The 19,782-nt window shown below is 41.1% G+C and overlaps 1 protein-coding gene across 2 annotated transcripts in view; it reads left to right on the top strand.

Moving 5' to 3' along the window:
- The window catches only part of FAM163B (family with sequence similarity 163 member B), a 341,595-nt gene extending 332,089 nt beyond the window's left edge, over positions 1-9,506 (top strand). Inside the window, exon 3 of one of the 2 annotated variants that reach the window (XM_069241557.1) lies at positions 6,024-9,506. In XM_069241557.1, the coding sequence (XP_069097658.1) occupies positions 6,024-6,410 (387 nt within the window). In that variant the 3' untranslated portion in view covers positions 6,411-9,506. The remainder of the gene's footprint in view (positions 1-6,023) is intronic. The other variant, XM_069241558.1, reaches the window with a different exon arrangement.
- The last annotated feature ends 10,276 nt before the right edge of the window (positions 9,507-19,782 follow it).

Here is a 19,782-nt window from a genome sequence, read left to right as displayed (position 1 = left end):
TTGACTCCTACATGCCTGCTCCAGGGAAATAAAAAGCTAGAGAACTTTTGACTCCAATAGAGTCCTATAGGATCCACCTGATAAGTGAGACCAGGACTGTGTGGAAGCCAGGTGAGACACATGGGCCTAGAAAGTCTGTCATAAGAACCTGAGAGCCTCAGGTGTAACCAGGAGATAGAGAAAAGAGTGTCTTGGCTATTTTATCATGTTCTGGAGGATGAGAGCATGGTGCTGGGGCTTACCTTGGAAGGGCAACCCCCAAGCAGGAAATAAAACGGGTTTTATCCTTTTGTCCCATTTAGAGCTTTTTGCCATGCAGAGAACAGGTTAAAAAATACCTTATTATTAATGTTTTGGGTCTGCCTGGCCCCAGCTTCCAGCGTTAATCCACCAGAGGATTTGGACAACCAAATAATGTGACAAAGTCCAAAAGTAAAATCTTGGACTTGAATGAAGTGGCAAATCTATCACACAGATGTGACATCCTCGGTAGCTATGAAACCGCTGAGGTTGCAGGTGATAAATGTATGTGTTACACCCCTCTTAATTATAAATCCTGTGTAGTATTACCAACTTTAAAAATTGGTTTCACACAGTACTTTCCCGTTCTAAATGGGTTTAACTTGTAAATGCATGGTACTGGGTCAGATTTACTGAAAAAAAAATCAGTAAATTCTCATGCAGATTTACTGTGTGGTAAATCTCCCAAGGATCGTGCAACTCATAATTATGGCTTAAGTCAGGAGGTAAAAACTTTGTCCTCAGCAATTCATTTGGTTTGTCTGACCTCTGCTTTCTTGTGGTCAGTCTGAAATTGCACAAACCTTTTAGTCAATGACAAAGCAATATTTTTTCAATAGTGCTTTACTTTTTCTAAATGCTTTTCACCTTAAATCTTTAACAATTTATAGCTCTGGATCCTTCTTTCTGATTTTGATCTCTCGGTTATCATTTTGAATATTAAAAATCTTTCTATTTACTAAAATAGTTTTGGAATATTTTTGTGTTATTTTCTAGGCTTTCAAATTGTTGGTACTGCTTGAACTTAACACACATCTCTCTGAGGGTTGCCTGCTGCTTGTGTCATAGATGCCAGGGATTGAGCAGGCATTCTCTAAGACCTGTGTTTTGGACTCTATAGATTACGCTTATTAAGTTGGTCAGGTTGCTCGCTCCCAAATAGTTCTATTCTATTTCCATTTGCAACTTTTGTAGAGTGCATGGCTACTGCAACAGGGTCTCCCACTAATGCAGAAATCCGATCAGCCACCCACAACTTTGATGCCAGAAGTAGAACAGCCAACTATTCAATTATTTACTGAATACCTTCCATGCAGAACCGAGGTGGAGATGGGAGAGGGAATTCCATAATGTTGGGACCAGGTATCCTAGGGAACTTCCTCTTTGTTAGGCACGATGAATCGTCGGAACTTGAGGTTGTCCAATATCAGAGCAGTGAGGGTTCTTGAGGGACAGTAGGTGGTCACCAGCTTTGCAAAGTATTGAGATCCTGCCTTTGTGAGCACTTTATAGAGAAAAGCAAGTGCTTTGAAACGTATGTGCTTAACCACAGGCAGCCAGTGAAGGTCCCTGAGCTTTTTAGAGAGTGGAGAAAGTTTAGGGATGTGGCTCAAGAGAAACGTGGCCGCATCCTGGGTCGTTTGGAGCCTTTTAACTGCAGCTTTAGAAATCTGCAGGCTGCAGGGTATCTCCATTGTCTAGTCGCACTCTGATCAAAGTCTGGAGAATGGTCGGTCCTTTGAGTAGATGCAGCAAATAGCCAAAGAATTCCAAAACAGCAGATGGTCACAGTCTTAAACTGGTGGTGAATCTCAGGTCCGAACTGAGCCGCATTACAAATTCTTCACTACGTTTTTGCCCTCTGGTAAAGGTCCTTGAGCAGCAAGCCACCTAGGCCTAAATGAGTCCTAAATCAGATCTAAACGCCTAAACTTCCTCCCTGCTCTCACTTAAGTTCAGTTTGGGATAACAAAATTCTGGATACTATTATTAAAAAATAATTATAAAAGAAAGATAACGGGTAAAACTGACATGAGATGCAGACATACAGACTTAGGCAGGAAAAATAAATGAGAAGGAGACCTCCAGCTATGCTTTGCTTTAAATTGAAAACTCTGTACAGGGGACTATTGAAAGTAAAAAGAGGGCGCATGCGTTTTAGAATATTACTGTTATAAAAAGCAGGAGGTCTATTCCGATGAAGTGTTAAAATAGTCTGATTACGCTATTGATGCCTGTGTTGTCAGGAAAAGGCAAATCTTATACAAGTTAATATCTATCTCTCCGTTTTCGATAGAACCTCGAAGGCGAGTTCTGAAAAGTCCTTTTTTCAAACGGAATTTTTGGACCACTCGATATTTGTAGAATATTATTTTAATGGCGTACCTCATGAGCTGACATCCCATGTAATCAAATATAGCTATGTTTTCAATGATTTGCTTCACTGCTCCCTGGTGTGGGCGTCGCGTGAGGTATGGTTAAATAATTGTTGAGAAGTTTATAATTAGCTAACAGGGGATCCATGACTAATTTGTTTATATTTGTATGAGGAAAGTGCCGGAACTCACCACCATATTAATTATAATTACTGTCAATTGTTATATGCATGCATGGTTCTGATGTGAAATTATCTGTGTACACTGCAGTGCTTTTAATTGCCTTTTACAATAAAGATCATACTATACTGCAATGCCACAAATGACACGACCAACTTAAACAAAATAATGTTAAAATTAATCCTCTGAAGTGTCACATTTTGTGGCAGATTTAAAAGGCACTAGCGCCTCATGATACCACACTAGCATCATTTTTTTTACGCTAATGTTGCTTTAAGGAGGCCATTCTCCTTTACCATATTTACAAAAGTGTGCAATGTATGCTTTATGCCACTTTGGAATCCCTTGCACCACATTATGCCTGTGCAGGGATAATGATTGCAAAAGGGACTTTCCCACGCAGGGTGGCCCGTAAAAATGGTGCAGTGAAATTTACAACATTTCAGGGAAGTCAGTGGCTAACCCTGTGCCCCATGCTGTGTGCAGTGGTGGGCAGAAGCAAAATGTGAATGACTCTACAGCAGACTAATGGATGGAGATGGCTGACTGGAAGCTCCTGTAAATAGTTATGGTATATATATTTCTATTAAAAACAAAGAGTCACATTTACAAGAAAGTGACGCATCAGTCCAGATGCGCCACTTTTCTTGCGTCACCCTTGCCCCACCTAACAACACCATGGTTGCGGCGTATTTACAAAATGGTGCACTGTAGAGGTCGTTAGGACAAAACTATCAATACTTTTGACGCTATTGTGGCACTTTGCTGCAATACTGTCAAAAATGTTTATGCTAGTGCAGCAAAGCACAGGGAAGCCCATTGATTAAAATGGGTGTGTCATTTTAACGCCTGGTCTGAGCAGGCGTTAATAAGGATGGAAGAAATGTTGCAGCAAACCATTGTCAATTTCACTGCACCATTTTTTTGGGCCTCCCTGCCTTCAGAATGTACCCCACTTGTATTCATTATGCCTGGCTTAGGCATAATGTGGAGCAAGGGTGTACAAAGTGTAGCAATGTAAGCATTGTGCCACCTTGTAAATAAGCCGTGGGAGAATAGCCTCCTTAACCCTACCGTAGCATAAAACAAAATGACACTAGGGTGAGTCAAGGTTGCATTAGGCTTTTGTAAATGTGCCCCTAACGGTCTTGCTTGATGCTAAATCTAAAAGAAGGTAAAGGGAGACTCTAGGATAAAGGTTGAACAACTGTATGAAAAAGAGATTAATTTGGTGTCTCTATAAAACTTTTCAGTGAGACCGTGCTCCTCCATGACATGATTCTCGATTGCATGCGGTCTAAGTATAATACATTAGATGAGGTAAACAAAGATTAAATGGACAGAAGAACTCACAGAATCAACTTTCCTAGTGAAGACCCACCTACCATATTTAAAGATCCCTGACACAATGTCATGTAGCCTGTCACAATGAACAGGAAATCATAAGTTGGAATCCTCAAAATGGCAGTCATGCAGGGCTAACAGGCTCATTAGAGCATTAATGTTGTGCTCCATAGGTTTTAATAGCTGCCACTTTCAGTAATCATGCTGGTTACCCAAACACCATATAGGCAGCAGATTCCTGGCAACTTGTGAGGGTGAGAATTCAGTCTCCCCGACTGCACCACAGGGTCCAGCAGTAGTTAGGTTTCTTGACACTTGGTTCTCAAGGGTATAGCTTCTCAGCTTTTATGTTGCTGTGGCTGTAAAAGGGAGTCGGACAAGTGACTCCTGCAGCCACTTTCTTTGTCTGACACGTGAGCAACTTTTCCATGAGTGGAGCATTTCAGGCACAGTCCTCTCTTTGCTAGTCCACAGGTTTAGCAGATGCAGTCTAGATTTTGATGCAGCTTCTCTTTGGTGGGTCAAGAGGGCAGCACAGCAGTCCGTCTTCAGTCCTCTCTCCAGTTCAAATGGGATCTGAGGTCTGGGTGCCATGGTATCGCTTTCATGCCTACTATGAGCCTATGGGATGTTGATGACTAACTAGCCAAAGGGCTACTTCCAGTAAAGTATGTTATCTACTTATCATAGAGTGCACTACTCTGCCGACTCCCAACACAGTAAGATGCTTATCTCAGTGTGTGGGGCTCCTTAGCCCAACACAGAGGTGTGGTTACCAGGGGGTTTGCTCCCCTTGAAAAACTTGTTTAACAACAGCTTTTCACTCTATGCTTGAGATGACAGTATGTCTGCCTAAACAAAAGAGCATCCCCTTCTTAGTGTGACTACCAGTTGCCCTTCCAAGCCAGCTTCCCCTTTGAAATTTGCTTTTTAGGCTCACTCTGGCCATCCTGCCAGGAGAAGGTCACATCTCTTCCCTCTGCAGGGGGTTTGTTCCTCTTCCTGAGAGTCATTCATACCTTTCCCCAGAAGGGCAGCAGGCTGTCTTGAGGACAGCAGCTGTGTGCAACCCAAAACTGCACTCAAAAACTTTAGCCAACAATGTGCCCTTTCTAAAATAGTTACATTAAATTTGACTCAAGCAACAAGTCAGGATTTAAGGCAATGATCCTTCTGATACTTTGAGGTATCATATTTAGTAGCCCCATTTGGAAGTTAGCACTGCTGAGTTGTCAGCCTGTAACGTCATACTCACCAATGGGGCTACCAGTCTTACTGTAGTAAAAACAGCAATACAGGGTGTTTACAGTCAGGACAAGTTCACAAAAACACATGTCCATTTTTTTAAACATAATTCACTCTGCATTTAGGGCTCATTATGCCTGCGCTAGGAGTGACTTACTAATATTAATAAAGTAGAAAGGTTTGGGCTTTGCCATTGGATCGAATGGCAAGGTCGAGGTAGCAGTTTGTAAAATACTTTGCCAGTTTGCAGTGGCAACCTGGGAGTCATGCTTTGCTTTATCACCTTCGTGGTGAGACAATAAGTGCTCCAGTCAGGGAAATGTAACTTACAGGCCCTGGCCATCACTGGTACAAAATACTAGGAAACTATAAGTAAGTTAGCTTATACCATTTGGGAATGAACCAATGAAAAATACATGTAAGTATGGGTGAGAGCACAGCACTGGGGCCTGGTTGGCAGTTCACAATGCACTGTCAGAGTTTAAAAAACAGCATTATCAGTCCAAAGGTTTGGGTATGATCATGGGAAAAGAGGCAGTGCCTTACAGTCTTCATGCAATAACCCTTCACAAACAGAATAAGCACTGGCAAAGCCAAACGGTCTGCAGCCAGCAGTAGATCAAGTCATTTTGCCAATGCTTGTTTTCAATTAGGGATATCTAATTGTTCTTTTACTAATTCTTTCATTCAGGTAAATGTTCTCAAAAAAGATATGAGATTATCTCTTCTATTTCCATTATAATGTAGCACTATGAGCAAGAGTATAATTGTAGTAGTCAGAATGACTGCCTATCAATTCGTGCACTCTTTGAACTGATGCTCTCCTCACTATCTGTTTTCCTTCCTCCCTTCCTTTAGTATTACTGCTGCAAGAAGGAGGAGTCTGAAGAGGATGAAGAAGAGCCTGACTTTGCGGTCCATTCTCGTTTCCCTCCAGTCCACAGCAACCGGAACATAGCCCTGGCCAATGGGCCGTCTCTCTATTCCTCACCATACACCCAGAAGCACTCGCATGCGCACTGTCGGACCATATGTCCCACCTGTCCGCAGTATGATCCCCCATTCTTCTTGCAGCAGCCAGAGGAGGTCCACAATGGAGGTGACCGTGTCAGCTACAAAACCATCAGTCAGGAGGAGATTGAAATGCCTATGAACCTCAGTAACCTGCAGCCTCTGAACCCTAACCGGCTGTCAGCCATGCGGGAGGCCTACTCTCGGAGTCGCAGTATAAGCACTGATGTCTGAGTGGTCCCATGGTCCCCCTTTGCCTTCCTATGCGCCTGCATCTGGGCAAGCTCATCGCAGACTGAAAAACCACCCTAGACTTTTGTACATTCTCCACTCTCCCCACCGTGGCTTTTAGTAACAATTAATCTCTTGTAGGGGAGCTGTTTTAAATTTATTGAAGAGTTGTTATGAATGTATTTATACATAATATTTAATATAAATAGCAAAAATATTAGTACACGGTTTCAAAGTTTATCAGTATTCTAAGTGTTTAACTAAGGGAAAGCTGCCACTTCTCAAAAGTGTGGGTTTAAAATATAGACTGTGCCTGTTGGGAATATTTTATGAAAATATGATACTGCTGGTTTTGATACTGAAAAGTCTCTTTTTTATATTTTATGAGTAACTACACAAACAGTTCCACCACTTACTATCCTAATATTAGGCTTAGGAATGCTGCATCTGCCAATATTTTCACCACTGCAAACAACCGGCCACCTGGGCGCAGCAGAGGGTGTTGGGGTGGAAGAAGGCATACTGGGAGGGTGGAGGGTCTACCATTGATGCCTGTGAGGCAAAAACTCGTCCATGTACCACCCACATACTTCGGCTATTTTTGTCTAACAAAACAAACACAGATCTGACCAAGCCCTGTTTGAGCAGGACTGAAAAATAAAATGCAATGGCTCAAAACAGCCAAAGGGGTTCACAGATAACTCTGGCTCACAGCACCTCCTTCCACTGATGAAGTCCGGCTGCTCTTTCACTTGCATATAATGGGCCTGGTTCAGATTTTGGCAGATAGGTTATTCCGTCCCAACAGTAAGGGATAGCCCATCTGCCGAAAGTTAATCCCATTATATCCCATGGGATTTAGCTTTCGGTGGGCGGCCTATCCGTCACGTGGTGATGCAGTAACCAGTCTGCCCAAATATAAATCAGGCCCAAGTCCATGCCAATGTTTCAAGGATGATTTTCAAATGACACCAATTCCGTGTTGTTCTGAAATGTGCTAATGCATTTTTTCAAACCAGGACATGTTTTTTTCTGCTAAATTCGTAAAGACACTTAGACATTTTCTTTTAATGTTCTCAGGAACTACAGTGGCTTTTTCCAGTGCCCTCCAACCCTTGTCGTGCATGTATCCAGCTAGGAAAGGCGCTTTATTTTCCTTTCAGCTCTACTGTTTTGGAGAATGACCCGAAGGGTGTTCCAAGCTGAGCTGGTTTCTGTAAAGCCATAGCTGTGGCCCAGACAGCAGCTGCTCTGTCTGTATCGTACCCTTGGGCGTGCGCTGCTCCTTTGACACAGGGGAGATTCCGCCGCCATTGCTAACAAGAGAGCTGCTAATGTGTCTTCCAATAACCCTTTCCCAGACTGTGACGCTCACACCTGCACAATCTCCATGGAGTACGCTCTTCTTGCGTAAACGCCCGGATGTCTTCTCCTTAACGGGGGTGTGTCGACATAGGAAACACTAGTCTGCAACCAAGGCAGGAGAGGAGAGGACAGGACAAGCAGCAAACGTTTGTGCAGCCAAATTACTCTTTCCCAAGGTCGGAAAAACATCGATCTCATATTAGCTCGCGGTATGCAGCGAGCGTGGGAATGCAGGGAGAGTTGATGAAGGCTGCAGTCTATTAGAGGGTGCATACTCTCACGAGGATGTTCTTTTGGAAAACATACCCAGACATGTACACATCAATTAGGCCAGTAATGGCGCCTCCTTGTCATGTTCTCTTTTCACCTCCCTCCTGCCTCTCCTCCTCAGTTCCTATATGCAGGAGCCTACCACAAAATGTTGTTCAACTCCCTACCCGCAGAACGTGAAGAAGAAACACAGTCTCCAAGATATTCATTGGCCTTGGGCTACATGGCCCGACTGAAAGACTGGGGTTCACCAAAAGAGACACCTGAAGGGCCCTACACTCCCAGGGGCCTGTGTTAAGCCCCTGTCCTTCTGCGCAATTCTTTTCTAAAGTAGAGTTAGGCGTAAATCATCTAATTTGCTGGAGACTAATCACGCAAGATTACAGCAACATTGAGCGTGATTACATCGGATTACACAATGAGCATAACCCTGAATTTAGAGCTATTTTCTTACGCAATATGCACCCCAGCATCCTAAGTAGATCTGGGAATGCATTTTGCATTAAGGAAATAGCACTAAATGCAATAGGACATGAACAGCAGGAGCTAACAGACACTCAGTGTCACTGAAATCTTTGTTATTGTACTCCTATTGTAAGAGTTTTGGACAGATTTGTTCAAAATTCCTTAATCAGGCATAATTGCGTATTTGCACAGCAAAATTACCGCATCTCTCCGATCACCCAAGCGTAATTATAATTTGGCCAAGGCCAATTTCATCCTGTAAAAACAATCTCAATCGTTGTCATATCTCAACCGGCCACGAGATGGCAGTGACGTCTGGGAATTCTTCTGAATCCCTGTTCCTCGACTTCTCACTAAAGACCGGCTGACGTAGAATTTTACTTGTAGCCTCTTTCCATTGTTAATTCAGCCAGGCATGGGTTCAGCACACAGACGTTTTGTCATATTGAACATACAACATTCAGGTGAAAAGTCAAGGGGAATAATTTCTTATTGCAACAGTTGTTAGGAGTCAAAGGGTGGCTTGAGTAGTTTTCCGTACAATTTCCTGGAGGTTTTAGCATTTTTTTAAATTGTCTTCACCCGATGTCTTGGTTCAAACAATATCGAGAACATTACATTTTTTTGTGAAGCAGAAAATGCCCAGTTTAAAACTACTGCCCCCTTTTGATGTAATGTCTGCTGAATTTAATATATCAGACCTCACCATCGAACCAGAAATAAAATGTCCTCTGACTGCTATTTCTGGCCAGTTGCTTAGGTATCCATCTTGCTCCACCAGATAAAGTTCATCCCTCTTGCATTCTAACACGAAGAATAGGCCTGCCAATGCAGTAAGTGTGTTTGCAAATTTCTCTGCAGAACAGTTTTTCTTAAAAAGTGCAAGCGGCTGTGGCACGTTTTACCTGCAGCAAGGCTCACTATTGTCACAGAGTTTTATCACTGGTTAAGTGTTATATGTCTGTCTTAACATGCACACCCATAAATTTAAAATAGATTAAAAAAAATACAGTCCATTTCAGAAGTCCATTTCTCAATCGCTTTCTGCAAATATTCTAGCACAAGTGTTTAGCCCAGTAGTAGAGTTTTGGGATACATCTGTTCAAAAACAGAAGTTAAATCTCGGTCCCAAATCAATTGCAGTTGATATTTCGATGTGGATTGAAATAGTCACAAGTCGTCATTATTCTATTGGATTTGTTAAACCAATTTTTAAACATGGTGACGTTTTTCAGGTCGAGATTATTCTGTTGAAATTATTAGCGTCCAAAATCTTTCAGGTAAACATTATCATGTATGTCTTCCTACACAACTTAAAATATCTGAAAACCACAACATGGAAGAATTCTGGAGCAAAATGTTCAATCTTCCCACTCACAGTACAATAAATAATATTTTTTTATATATAAAAGTTAATAAACTCGTAGAATATTTCCCTCACACTTTTTCCAAACACAGGTGCAATGTTAGTTGTTAATGACTGCAGAATATCAGATCATGCTATCGAAAAGTCCTCAGCCCACTCTGCAATGACTGCATTATTCCAAAGGCTTTCAAACATTTTGAGTACAAGTTACACATATTACTCATGACAGGGATGACCAAAATATGTCAAAAAGGACCAGGTACTATGTTCTAAGGATACCCACTTACTACATAAATGAGTTACATATAGAGTAAACATCTGTTAAAATGTATATTATGAGAACTTACCTGCTGCACCTATATTGGTCTCTCCTTTCCTATGATTTAAGGGCTTCTCAGGGTGTCTGTATGATCTGTGCTTCCCCCAAACAAGTGGTTCCAAGATCTGCCTTCAGTCGGACTGCACATATGGATGCACTAATGTACAGATGGTTGTAATTGATGTGATGTGGTTGATATCTATCTATCTATCTATCTATCTATCTATCTATCTATCTATCTATCTATCTATCTATACATATATGTCTATCTATCTATCTATCTATCTATATATATATATATATATTTTTTTTATTTTATTTTTTTTTGCATCAAAGAGCATACTTTACCTGCCTCTGCTATAAGGTATTGATTAGAACTTGGATTTGAGTTACGTTTCAGCAGATTTATCTAACGGGTAGCAAACAATGATACCCTTTCTCAAAGGAAAAAGATGACACGCTATGTTTATTAACATATCTTCGGAATGGATATACTTCATTTGCACAAATCCCCCTCATTTGAATGTATCAGAACTGTGCCTACCTAACACTAGAGTGTCGTTTGCTAAAGCAGGGCTTTTTTTATAACCCTAAGGAGGGTAACCCTGTAAAGAATGAAAGAAGGAAGTTCTTTTGTTTACTTGGATAGGTGGATGAGTTTCAAAACATGCTTTCAAATTGGTGAATTTAACTTAAGTAAAGTCTGACCACAACATCTTAGGGGAGACATTCCTGAAGTTCATGGAGGAACCTCAATTTAGACTAGATGTGTTCGCTCCACTCAGATGATGGACATATATTTGAATTGATTTTCTTGAATGATATTCCCACCCTCATATTTGTTTTAAATACTCATTTTTATTTTTGTTTTACTACAATATAACACAAAATCATACGAAAAACAAAAGTCGCTTATTGCAAATTACAGCAATCTGTGTGTGGAACTATCCTTCACTCATACTTTGTATTTCAGCGATGCTCCATTATTTTGTAGTCACAATTTCTTAATCCCCCAGTTAGTTGTCACTTATCGACCTATTTCTCATGATTCATGCTGTTTTTGTTGAGCTCTAGAGTCTGGTGGATAGATAAACTCCATAGTGAATACTTTCCAGTCTGATAAATCCACTGGTATCTTTGCCGCACAGTCATTCCTCTTTCTTCAGCTGCACACAACTCTGCACAGTCTTTACCAATTTTCAACTTTCGGTGACATGTCTGACATTTTCATGTATTACCATTAGTCGCTTCACCAGCAATAATGCAAATTTGTTTCCTGGATTTTACTTGTATAGAAAAGCTTAACTCCTAGTAACAAAAGCTTCTGATTTTAATTGTAACTGCAACTGTACACGCCATGTGCTCCTCAGATTTTTAAAGTTCTTTCCAGTCACTCACTCAGATTCCATAATCTGCATTTGTCTTTAATTGCATTTCTTGTGACCAAGGGTACACTCCTATTTCCTCAGCACAATTACACTGAATGACACTAGATCAACCAGACATTACATTGACCATAAGCGTAACCTTGACTTTCACTTTCCTCTTTCCAGCCACTGACTTAAGACCCCACAACCAGCATTTGTCTTGAATTGCATTCTCCATGGCTAGTGCTACACTCTGTTTCCTTGACATCATTACATCACACGACAACTAAATTGACCTGGCATTATATTGACCCTGACCATTTCCTTGACTTTAAATCACCTTCATTTGCCTAGGCATGCTTTTAGATCTTCCCATTAATGGCAAGTAGAAGTAAATGGGCATCGTCAAACATAATGTTCGGGTTAATGTAGTGATTACTGCATCAGTCCCAAGACCAAGTCTTTGACTTTTAGAGAGCTATTTCGAGTGAATCCACATTTCACTTGACACATTCAGAGAGATGTTTAGCATCACAAAAATGTCTTCTCTCTCCACATCAGTATTAAGACTGTATGGCCAAAACATGTTTCATCTAGTAACGTTCATGAATAAAAAATAATCCCAAAAACATATTGCAATTAATTAGTTTTCTTAAAACTTCAGACAGACCCAAAGGCTACATACAACTTGGAATTTAAAGTAAAAATACCAGGACCTAGCAAACAAATACTTAGAGTGATGAATGAGGATTAGAAAATGAAATTGAAAAGGACCGCAGGGAATAATTTAAAAGAAAAATATACTATGGACAATCATTCGCCATAAAATTGGAAAACCTTGAAATAGCATAATTTAACAACAAATACTCCCTTTCATATGTTCTTACCAGTTTCTCCGATGAGTTAGACATTTACTCATCCACTGTAGACTGTCTATCAAACTATACTTAGACAAATACGTGGTAAAATTAAATAGGCCTCTTAGGGAAGATTTAGTAGCAAAGAGAGTAAAGAAAAATAGCATCTCTCCATTGTTGAACAAATACTAGGTCTAGCACAACTGGTTAATAAAAGGGAAATATCTAATCACAACTTGTCCATGTTCATTCTGAGTTGATTAGTTGTATATCTGCACTGGTGATATATATTGAACTAGTCTCTTTTTCGCAGATCATCAGGTTTAAGGCAGTGAAACAACAACTACATACTGGTGTAAGAAAGTTTCAAGGACATAGTAGTGGGTGCACTTGAAGTTATTTTGTGAATAGATTTATCAGCCTTCTTGCTTATTGTAATCTGCAGTTTTATTCTGGAGTAAGCTAGTGACTAAAGGGGCCAGTCAAGCACTGGTTGAAGTACTTCTTGCAGAAGTGGTCCTTTAAGGTCATGATTGTCAGTTTCACTTCAAACTTTATTTCACTTGCCAGAGTCCTGTTTCTCGGAATTTTAATTCAACATCTCTGCGTGATCCTTCGCTCAAGTTGTAGAGTCTAACTGGCGAGGGGAGTGCCCTAGAACACTCTAGGTTTTAAGAAAATGATGGATATATCCAGGCTTGGATACATCTTATGAATGGTATTTCAATGGATGGAAAGCAGATCTAGCCACTCTTTCTCCAGAATAGCACTTCTTCAGCAAACTCAAGAAGTAGCATTAGATCCGCACAACCTTGTTTTGTGGTTTGATGCTTAGACACTAAGGGCCTTATTACGACCTTGATGGAGGGGTTTCCTCCATCACAAATGTGACGGATATCCCATCTGCCTATTACGATTTCCATTGAATATAATGGAATCATAAAACAGCGGACAGGGTAGCCGGAACATTTGTGGTGGAGGAAACCCCTCCGTCAAGGTCATAATAAGGCCCTATGTATTAAAGTAAGTATAATAATGCATTTGTTATCTGAAAATGATAAAACAAAATTATCCTATGTTTCATAGAATATTGTTGACTCACTTGGTAATTGTTCATAGACTGTCCTATGCAAATGTAGGTTTATTTATAGTGGCAAAAATAACCTTCTAGACTGCAGAAATACACAACAAGTTAGATGGTGTGCTTGGAGCATTCAATCAGCAGAATGCAATCAGCAATGCTGAGGTAACTGTATACACATCCAGATCCACATCATGGATATTTTGTACTGGTGCTAAATCAGAAAAAACTCATCTGACCCATATTTGCGACTTTTTAGATGCACACCAGGGCATACGGACTTCGCTTACAGCTATATCACAGAAATATGTTTGCACAAATGCAATACAGGATAATATTGGTTGTGAAAAAATTGCTAAAAGCATATATAGCACAGGTGTTTCTAATAAAACATTTTTAGCGTGCAACAACGATAATAATAAAGAAATCCTAGTTCTTTAACACCAGCCTTTAAAAACAGAGTAGGCATTTTTTTCACAATTTTTGCTTCCTAAGCCATATAAAATTAAACCAACCAGAGGGGAGAACATGCATTTTCCAAATTTCCTATTATGTCGACACAGCAAACATTATGTCAATTCAGTTTGCTCATTACCCTGGTGCAAACCTTTAGCTTGAAACAAACATGAGTAGGTTTATTCTGTACTAAAAACGTAGAAAAATGGTGCAGAGTTGTTACTGTGTATGTAAAGTTTCTGTGGTACCGCCCTCTATCCATTAAACATTTGTGTTCAGTTTGTAGGCTTTGACTAAAACAGCAGCAGGTCCTCTCTATGGCGGAGGAGCATCACCCCCCTGCGAGCAGCTGCAATCCTTTAACAACAAAATGATAATAAACTGTGTTTATTATTGATTTGTTGTCGGAGGGGCAGGGTCATGGGGGATGACGGGAATCAGGGGGAGTGCACTGTGTCTCAGGCTGGCCACATGCACACTGTGCTCTTTCCAATCCAGCACTGTGTTGCCGGGCTGGATAGCACAGACACAAGCTCCCAGTCTGCCTGGGAGAACCCTGGCTGGGCGCTCTGGCCAATCCTAAAGCTGCTCTGAGTAGTGTCAGGATTGGCCTCAGGGTAGGCTGGGAGCCTGTGCCTGCCTGCAGTGACCAGGACCAGGAGAGATGTTTTTTGTTACTACCTCCCTAGCCGCGCTTCACGCCGCCCTGCCCCTCTACTGCACAGTGAGCTGCGACTGGACTCAAAAATTCATGTTGTAGGCAGAGGCCACCCTCTGCATTAATAAATGCATTAATTAGGGCATAAAATTGATGCTGCGTTTTCAGTCCATAGAAATGCAAATACGAAAAACAATGTTTCATTCTTTGAGATACAGCAATTCATTAAAAGAATTAGCTAGTTCACAAATCACAGGCTCTTGATGGCCGACATCAGTTGTCTGATGCCTACAGGGCCACTTTATGTTTAACGTGCATACTAATCTTTTACTCTCATCTTCCCACCGGTATTAGACCCAGGTCATTTGCACCAGTCAATATTTAATCACGTGAAATGAGAACCCAGTAGAACTGTGGGACAGACATAGGACAGCAAACAAGCTGGGTATGGACAAAGCTAGAGATTATTTGGGGTCTTGTGTCAAAAGATGAAAAAAGCAGTGATTGCATAAAAGCAAGAAGACCAGATACTCATTATGCAAGAGTACAGGCTGTCTACTGGGAAGTGGTACTCTGACAGTGGATGTTTTTCAGTTATGCAGAAAAGTGTAGGCATACCCCTTTCTTTTCAATACAAGAATCATAGGTGCTTGGAGTCTGCAAGTGCTTGAAATTGCAAAGCAGTGAATTTCCAAGGGTCTTTTTGGCAGTCTACCCATATAAACATGCATAGATTATTGAGTGGTTACAACATCAGCTCTTCAAGTGTGAAGATGCACAAGATATTCTATATCATAAGCAATTCAAATGTGTTTTAGTCAAAAATTGAAAGCTAGTTTGGGTAAGGGTATGTTTCAGTGTGAACAATGACTGTGAGCATTCATACTTGCTCCATCCTGAAGACACAATCAGTTTCTGACTGAAAAGATGTTGAATTTTTATGACTACTGTTTTAAAAGTATATTTAGTGATACTACTAATACACATATCTAATACTTTGGGCAGGCAATACAGTAGACTTCAAGTACGCATTATTGTTACTTCATGAAACCATTATTTTGGTAGGACTAACCATACTTATTCAGTTGTGTAGCTTAACATATTTATGATTGTTAGGAAAAGTTAATGTTAGAAGTTATATGGCTGTGCAAACTCCCTTAATAGGCACCGTGGATGACATGGACCACAGTGTAAGAACCACTGACCTAGAAGCTCAAACTTTGGAGGTGTGCTCTTAATTTCGAGAAGAAAGGGCTATGCACTATGCAAGAAGGAGTGCTTATTTACACTTGAAATGGGAATGAAAAAATAATGAAAAATTGATGTTTTCCTTTAAATTAATTAACTGAAATAAACACATAAAATGACAGTTCTTGTTGCAGACATATTGATAAAGACTGCCAGGTAGGAGAGGAGACACTGCATAGACAACATTTCCTATTGAAATAGCGAAATCAGATCAGCCAGTGTGGAGATTTCATGTCAACCGTAAAGATTGTTATGCCATGTGAGTCTGATGAATTGAAAGTGTTAATCTAGGATGTGTATTGTTCTCAGATCAAGATCGCCTTTTAAGTTTGTATACACATGTGTGCAAGGATACAGGTTGGGACAAAAATTCTTGTCTCATGTGTGTTTGGATCATCATTTTACAATTACAGCAGTGACATCGGAGCTCCAAAAAGCTTATTGGTTTTAGGAGCCACCTAAAAAATACCAGTGCAATGATAACCCTCTCTTCCCTCCCATGCAATAACTGTAAGGACAAAACTTCAAACTGGGGAATGCATTAAAAAATCCATATTGTATTTTAACTCAAGTTTATCAGTTCTCAGAATGTGTTATTTAAGAATTCAAAATATATTCAAAATATACAAATTTGTTGATCATTGTGTGGGCTATCTACAAGAATTGAAACATGATTGGGGCATATATTCCAATGAATTGGCATAAGGCAGTCTTGCAAGTCTTTTTGCTGTGCTGTCCTATGCCAATTCGAAAGGCAGGAATGCACTGGATTTACTAGATGAAGAGCATTCCTGTTCTTTCAGCCAGCACCAGTGCACAATTTCATGACTTGCGCTGTGTTGCCTTACACCATATCTATAAGGCCATGAAAAGCCTTGCACAGAGGCTTTGTGTGGCCTTGTAGATATGACCATGCATTCTGCACCACTGGAGCGTCATGAAAAATGATGCTCCCGTGGCGCATGGGGCTTGTAAATAAGCCCTGATATTCCCAGATTACAATGTTTAGCAATTATGCCAGTGTGGAGTGTGTAGATCCCTTTGTTATCTGATCCAGGCCCTGCTTTAAAATATTCAAAGTCCTCCACCTTATAGTATGTAATTCATTCTCTCCTTTGGGCATCCTTTTGGCCAATGTTTCACGTCTACTAATACAGGATATTTGTGCCCTGGAAGTTGGGCAACCATGTTGCATCCTCTGGGCGTGTAAGGGACCTGTTGTATAAATTCACAATCACATTATTCCTTAATCAAATAACGTCATGGGCCACAAAATGATTGCTCATGCATGCCCTAATTCTTGTTTTATGCCTACTATTTTAACTTTATACTTTGCCATAAACTTCCAAAGATTTGCAGTCAAACCTGGACTTTATATTTAGACTTATATTTATGCTTATATGCAGCCAAACACTATGAGATGAAAAACATTTCATGTATGCCTAAATGTAAATGGTAAAAAAATGTGCCAGTAATTGTGTTGGTACAAATTCCACACTTGCAAAATATGTGGAATTCTTTACATGTACTTGTTACAAAGATATTTTTTTTTTTTTGTGAAACTGGCAAACTGGCTCTGCATGGATTTTTCTTTGGAGCAGAAGAGATAGTAATTAATAGCAATAATGTTGTCCTCCCTGAATTTGAATTTTCAGTATTGCAAGATATTGCCAAACCTAGAAATTGGAGTGATCCCTAAATCGCTTTCTAGGTTCTTCTTCTTGAGTTTATTAAGATAACTAACTGAGCCTCATTATACCTTCCATACTTTCCCTGATGCCCACAAAAATCCCTGATCTCACAGGTTGTATGTCATTTTGTAAAATGTCTTCTAATCTTTATTCAAACAATGCATATTCTATTTATAAGTGATAATAAATATTGCCTTAGTACTGGCAAGTTCAAATGGAGGAATTGGTACACAAACTCTTGTGTAATATGCACTACAGAGTGCACCACCACCACAACCCCCATGGAACATCTGAACTTCAAGTTCCACACAGATGACAAAACAACTATCAGAGGCACCCTTGCATACCGCACCCCTAGCCTTAGACTCCAAGGACTACATTTTCCATGGTGACTTAAATTTCCACATCAATAACTCCAATGACAACAACACTGCACACCTCCTCAACACTATGAGCAGCCTTGGATTGACCCAGATTATCCATAACCCTATACACACTGTAGGAGACACGCTGGACCCCATTATTACCTCCAGCAATCTTTTCAAATGCAGCCATGTCACAGAACTCTACTGTCCATTTCAGCATTTCCAGCCCACGCACCTCCAGCCCCAAGATGACCAGCGCCCCCACAGGAAGTGGAACAAACTTTCAGAGACCAGTTGGGTGGACAACCTCCAACCCCACTACGGCCACCAACTTCGAACAGGGAGTGAAAAACTTTAATGTGTGGATCACCAATTGCGCTGACAGCATCATCCCAATCAAGAGCAACATCCAGAGAAAACCCTCCAGTAAAAGACCAGCTGGTACACCCAAGAACTCAGAATAGCAAAATCATACAACAAACAGCTTTAGAGTAGATGGGACACCAGCAAGGTCACCTTCAACAGAGCAGCTTTCCAGAACTCCCTCAAACTCTACCTCCGCCTGTTGAGGACAGCAAAGAAGACAGTCCTTTGCGCACACATTGAAACCAGCACCAACAACACCAAGGAACTTTTTCATTGTCGTTGAGGAATTCTCCAACCCAGCTGCCAGTGAAAACCCTCACAGAAGCTGGGCAACAACCTTGCCCATTTCTTGCACTGCAAGATAACAACCATATACAGAACTTCGAACCCCAACTCACACCTACAGACTTCCTCGACAGTTACGCCACCATCGTAACCGACACAAACCAGACACTGATGACCCGGAACATCCTCTCCACCCAGGACATCACCTCTGCCATGAAGTCCATCCACCTGGGAGCTCCCACAGACCCATGGCTGCAGCATATCTTCAGCCTTGTAAACCAAAGGATCGCCCAGGAACTCACCACCCTGCTTAACACCTCTATCACCACCACAACATTGCCTCACAACTGGTAACATGCTGAAGTCATACCACTTCTCAAAAACCCCTCCGCTGACAGCAGCAAACCTAAAAACTATCAGCCAGTCTTCCTGCTCCCATTCCAGGTGAAGATTCTGGAAAAGATCATCAACAAGCAACTCATTACATACTTGGAGCAGAACCAGCTACTGGACGCCTCTCAATCTGGCTTCCCCAGCAATCAAGGACCAAAACTGCCCTGATCGCAGTCACCGATGACATTAGAACCCTTCTCGACTGATGAGAAACTACAGCTTTGATCCTCCTTGACCTCTCTGAAGCATTTGACACTGTATCCCACCACATGCGAATCAAAGGACTCCACCACATCGGCATCCAATGGGACAAGCTCAGATGGATCACCTCCTTCCTCACTGGAAGAACCCAGAGGATCCACCTCCCACCTTACCCTAAGGGGTCACCTGCGGGGTCCCCCGGGGCTCACCCCAAAGCCCCACGTCCGTCAAAGCACACATGACCCCGCTGGCCAATATCATCAGATCCCACGGTTTCAACATAATTTCCAACGCAGAAGACACCCAGGTCATCCTCTCATTCATCGACAGCCCCTCCACCACAAGAACCAACTTCCACACATGCATGACATACATCACTGACTGGATGAAGAACAACTGCCTGCAGCTGAACACAGACAAGACAGAAGTGCTGATCTTTGGCAACAGCAGCAACACATGGAACGACTCCTGGTGACCATTAGACCTAAGAACCACACCCACTCCCTCTGACAATGCCACAAACCTCAGAGTCATCACTGACAACAAGCTCACTATGAAATCACAGATCAACACTGTCTCCTCTTGTGTGTTTCCTCCCTTTGGTCATGCTACATAAGATCTT

The sequence above is a fragment of the Pleurodeles waltl genome, chromosome 6 (genome assembly GCF_031143425.1).
Source record: "Pleurodeles waltl isolate 20211129_DDA chromosome 6, aPleWal1.hap1.20221129, whole genome shotgun sequence".
NCBI lineage: Eukaryota > Metazoa > Chordata > Amphibia > Caudata > Salamandridae > Pleurodeles > Pleurodeles waltl.
The sequence above is the reverse complement of the archived record's forward strand: the minus strand, read 5'-3'. Positions and strand labels throughout refer to the sequence as shown.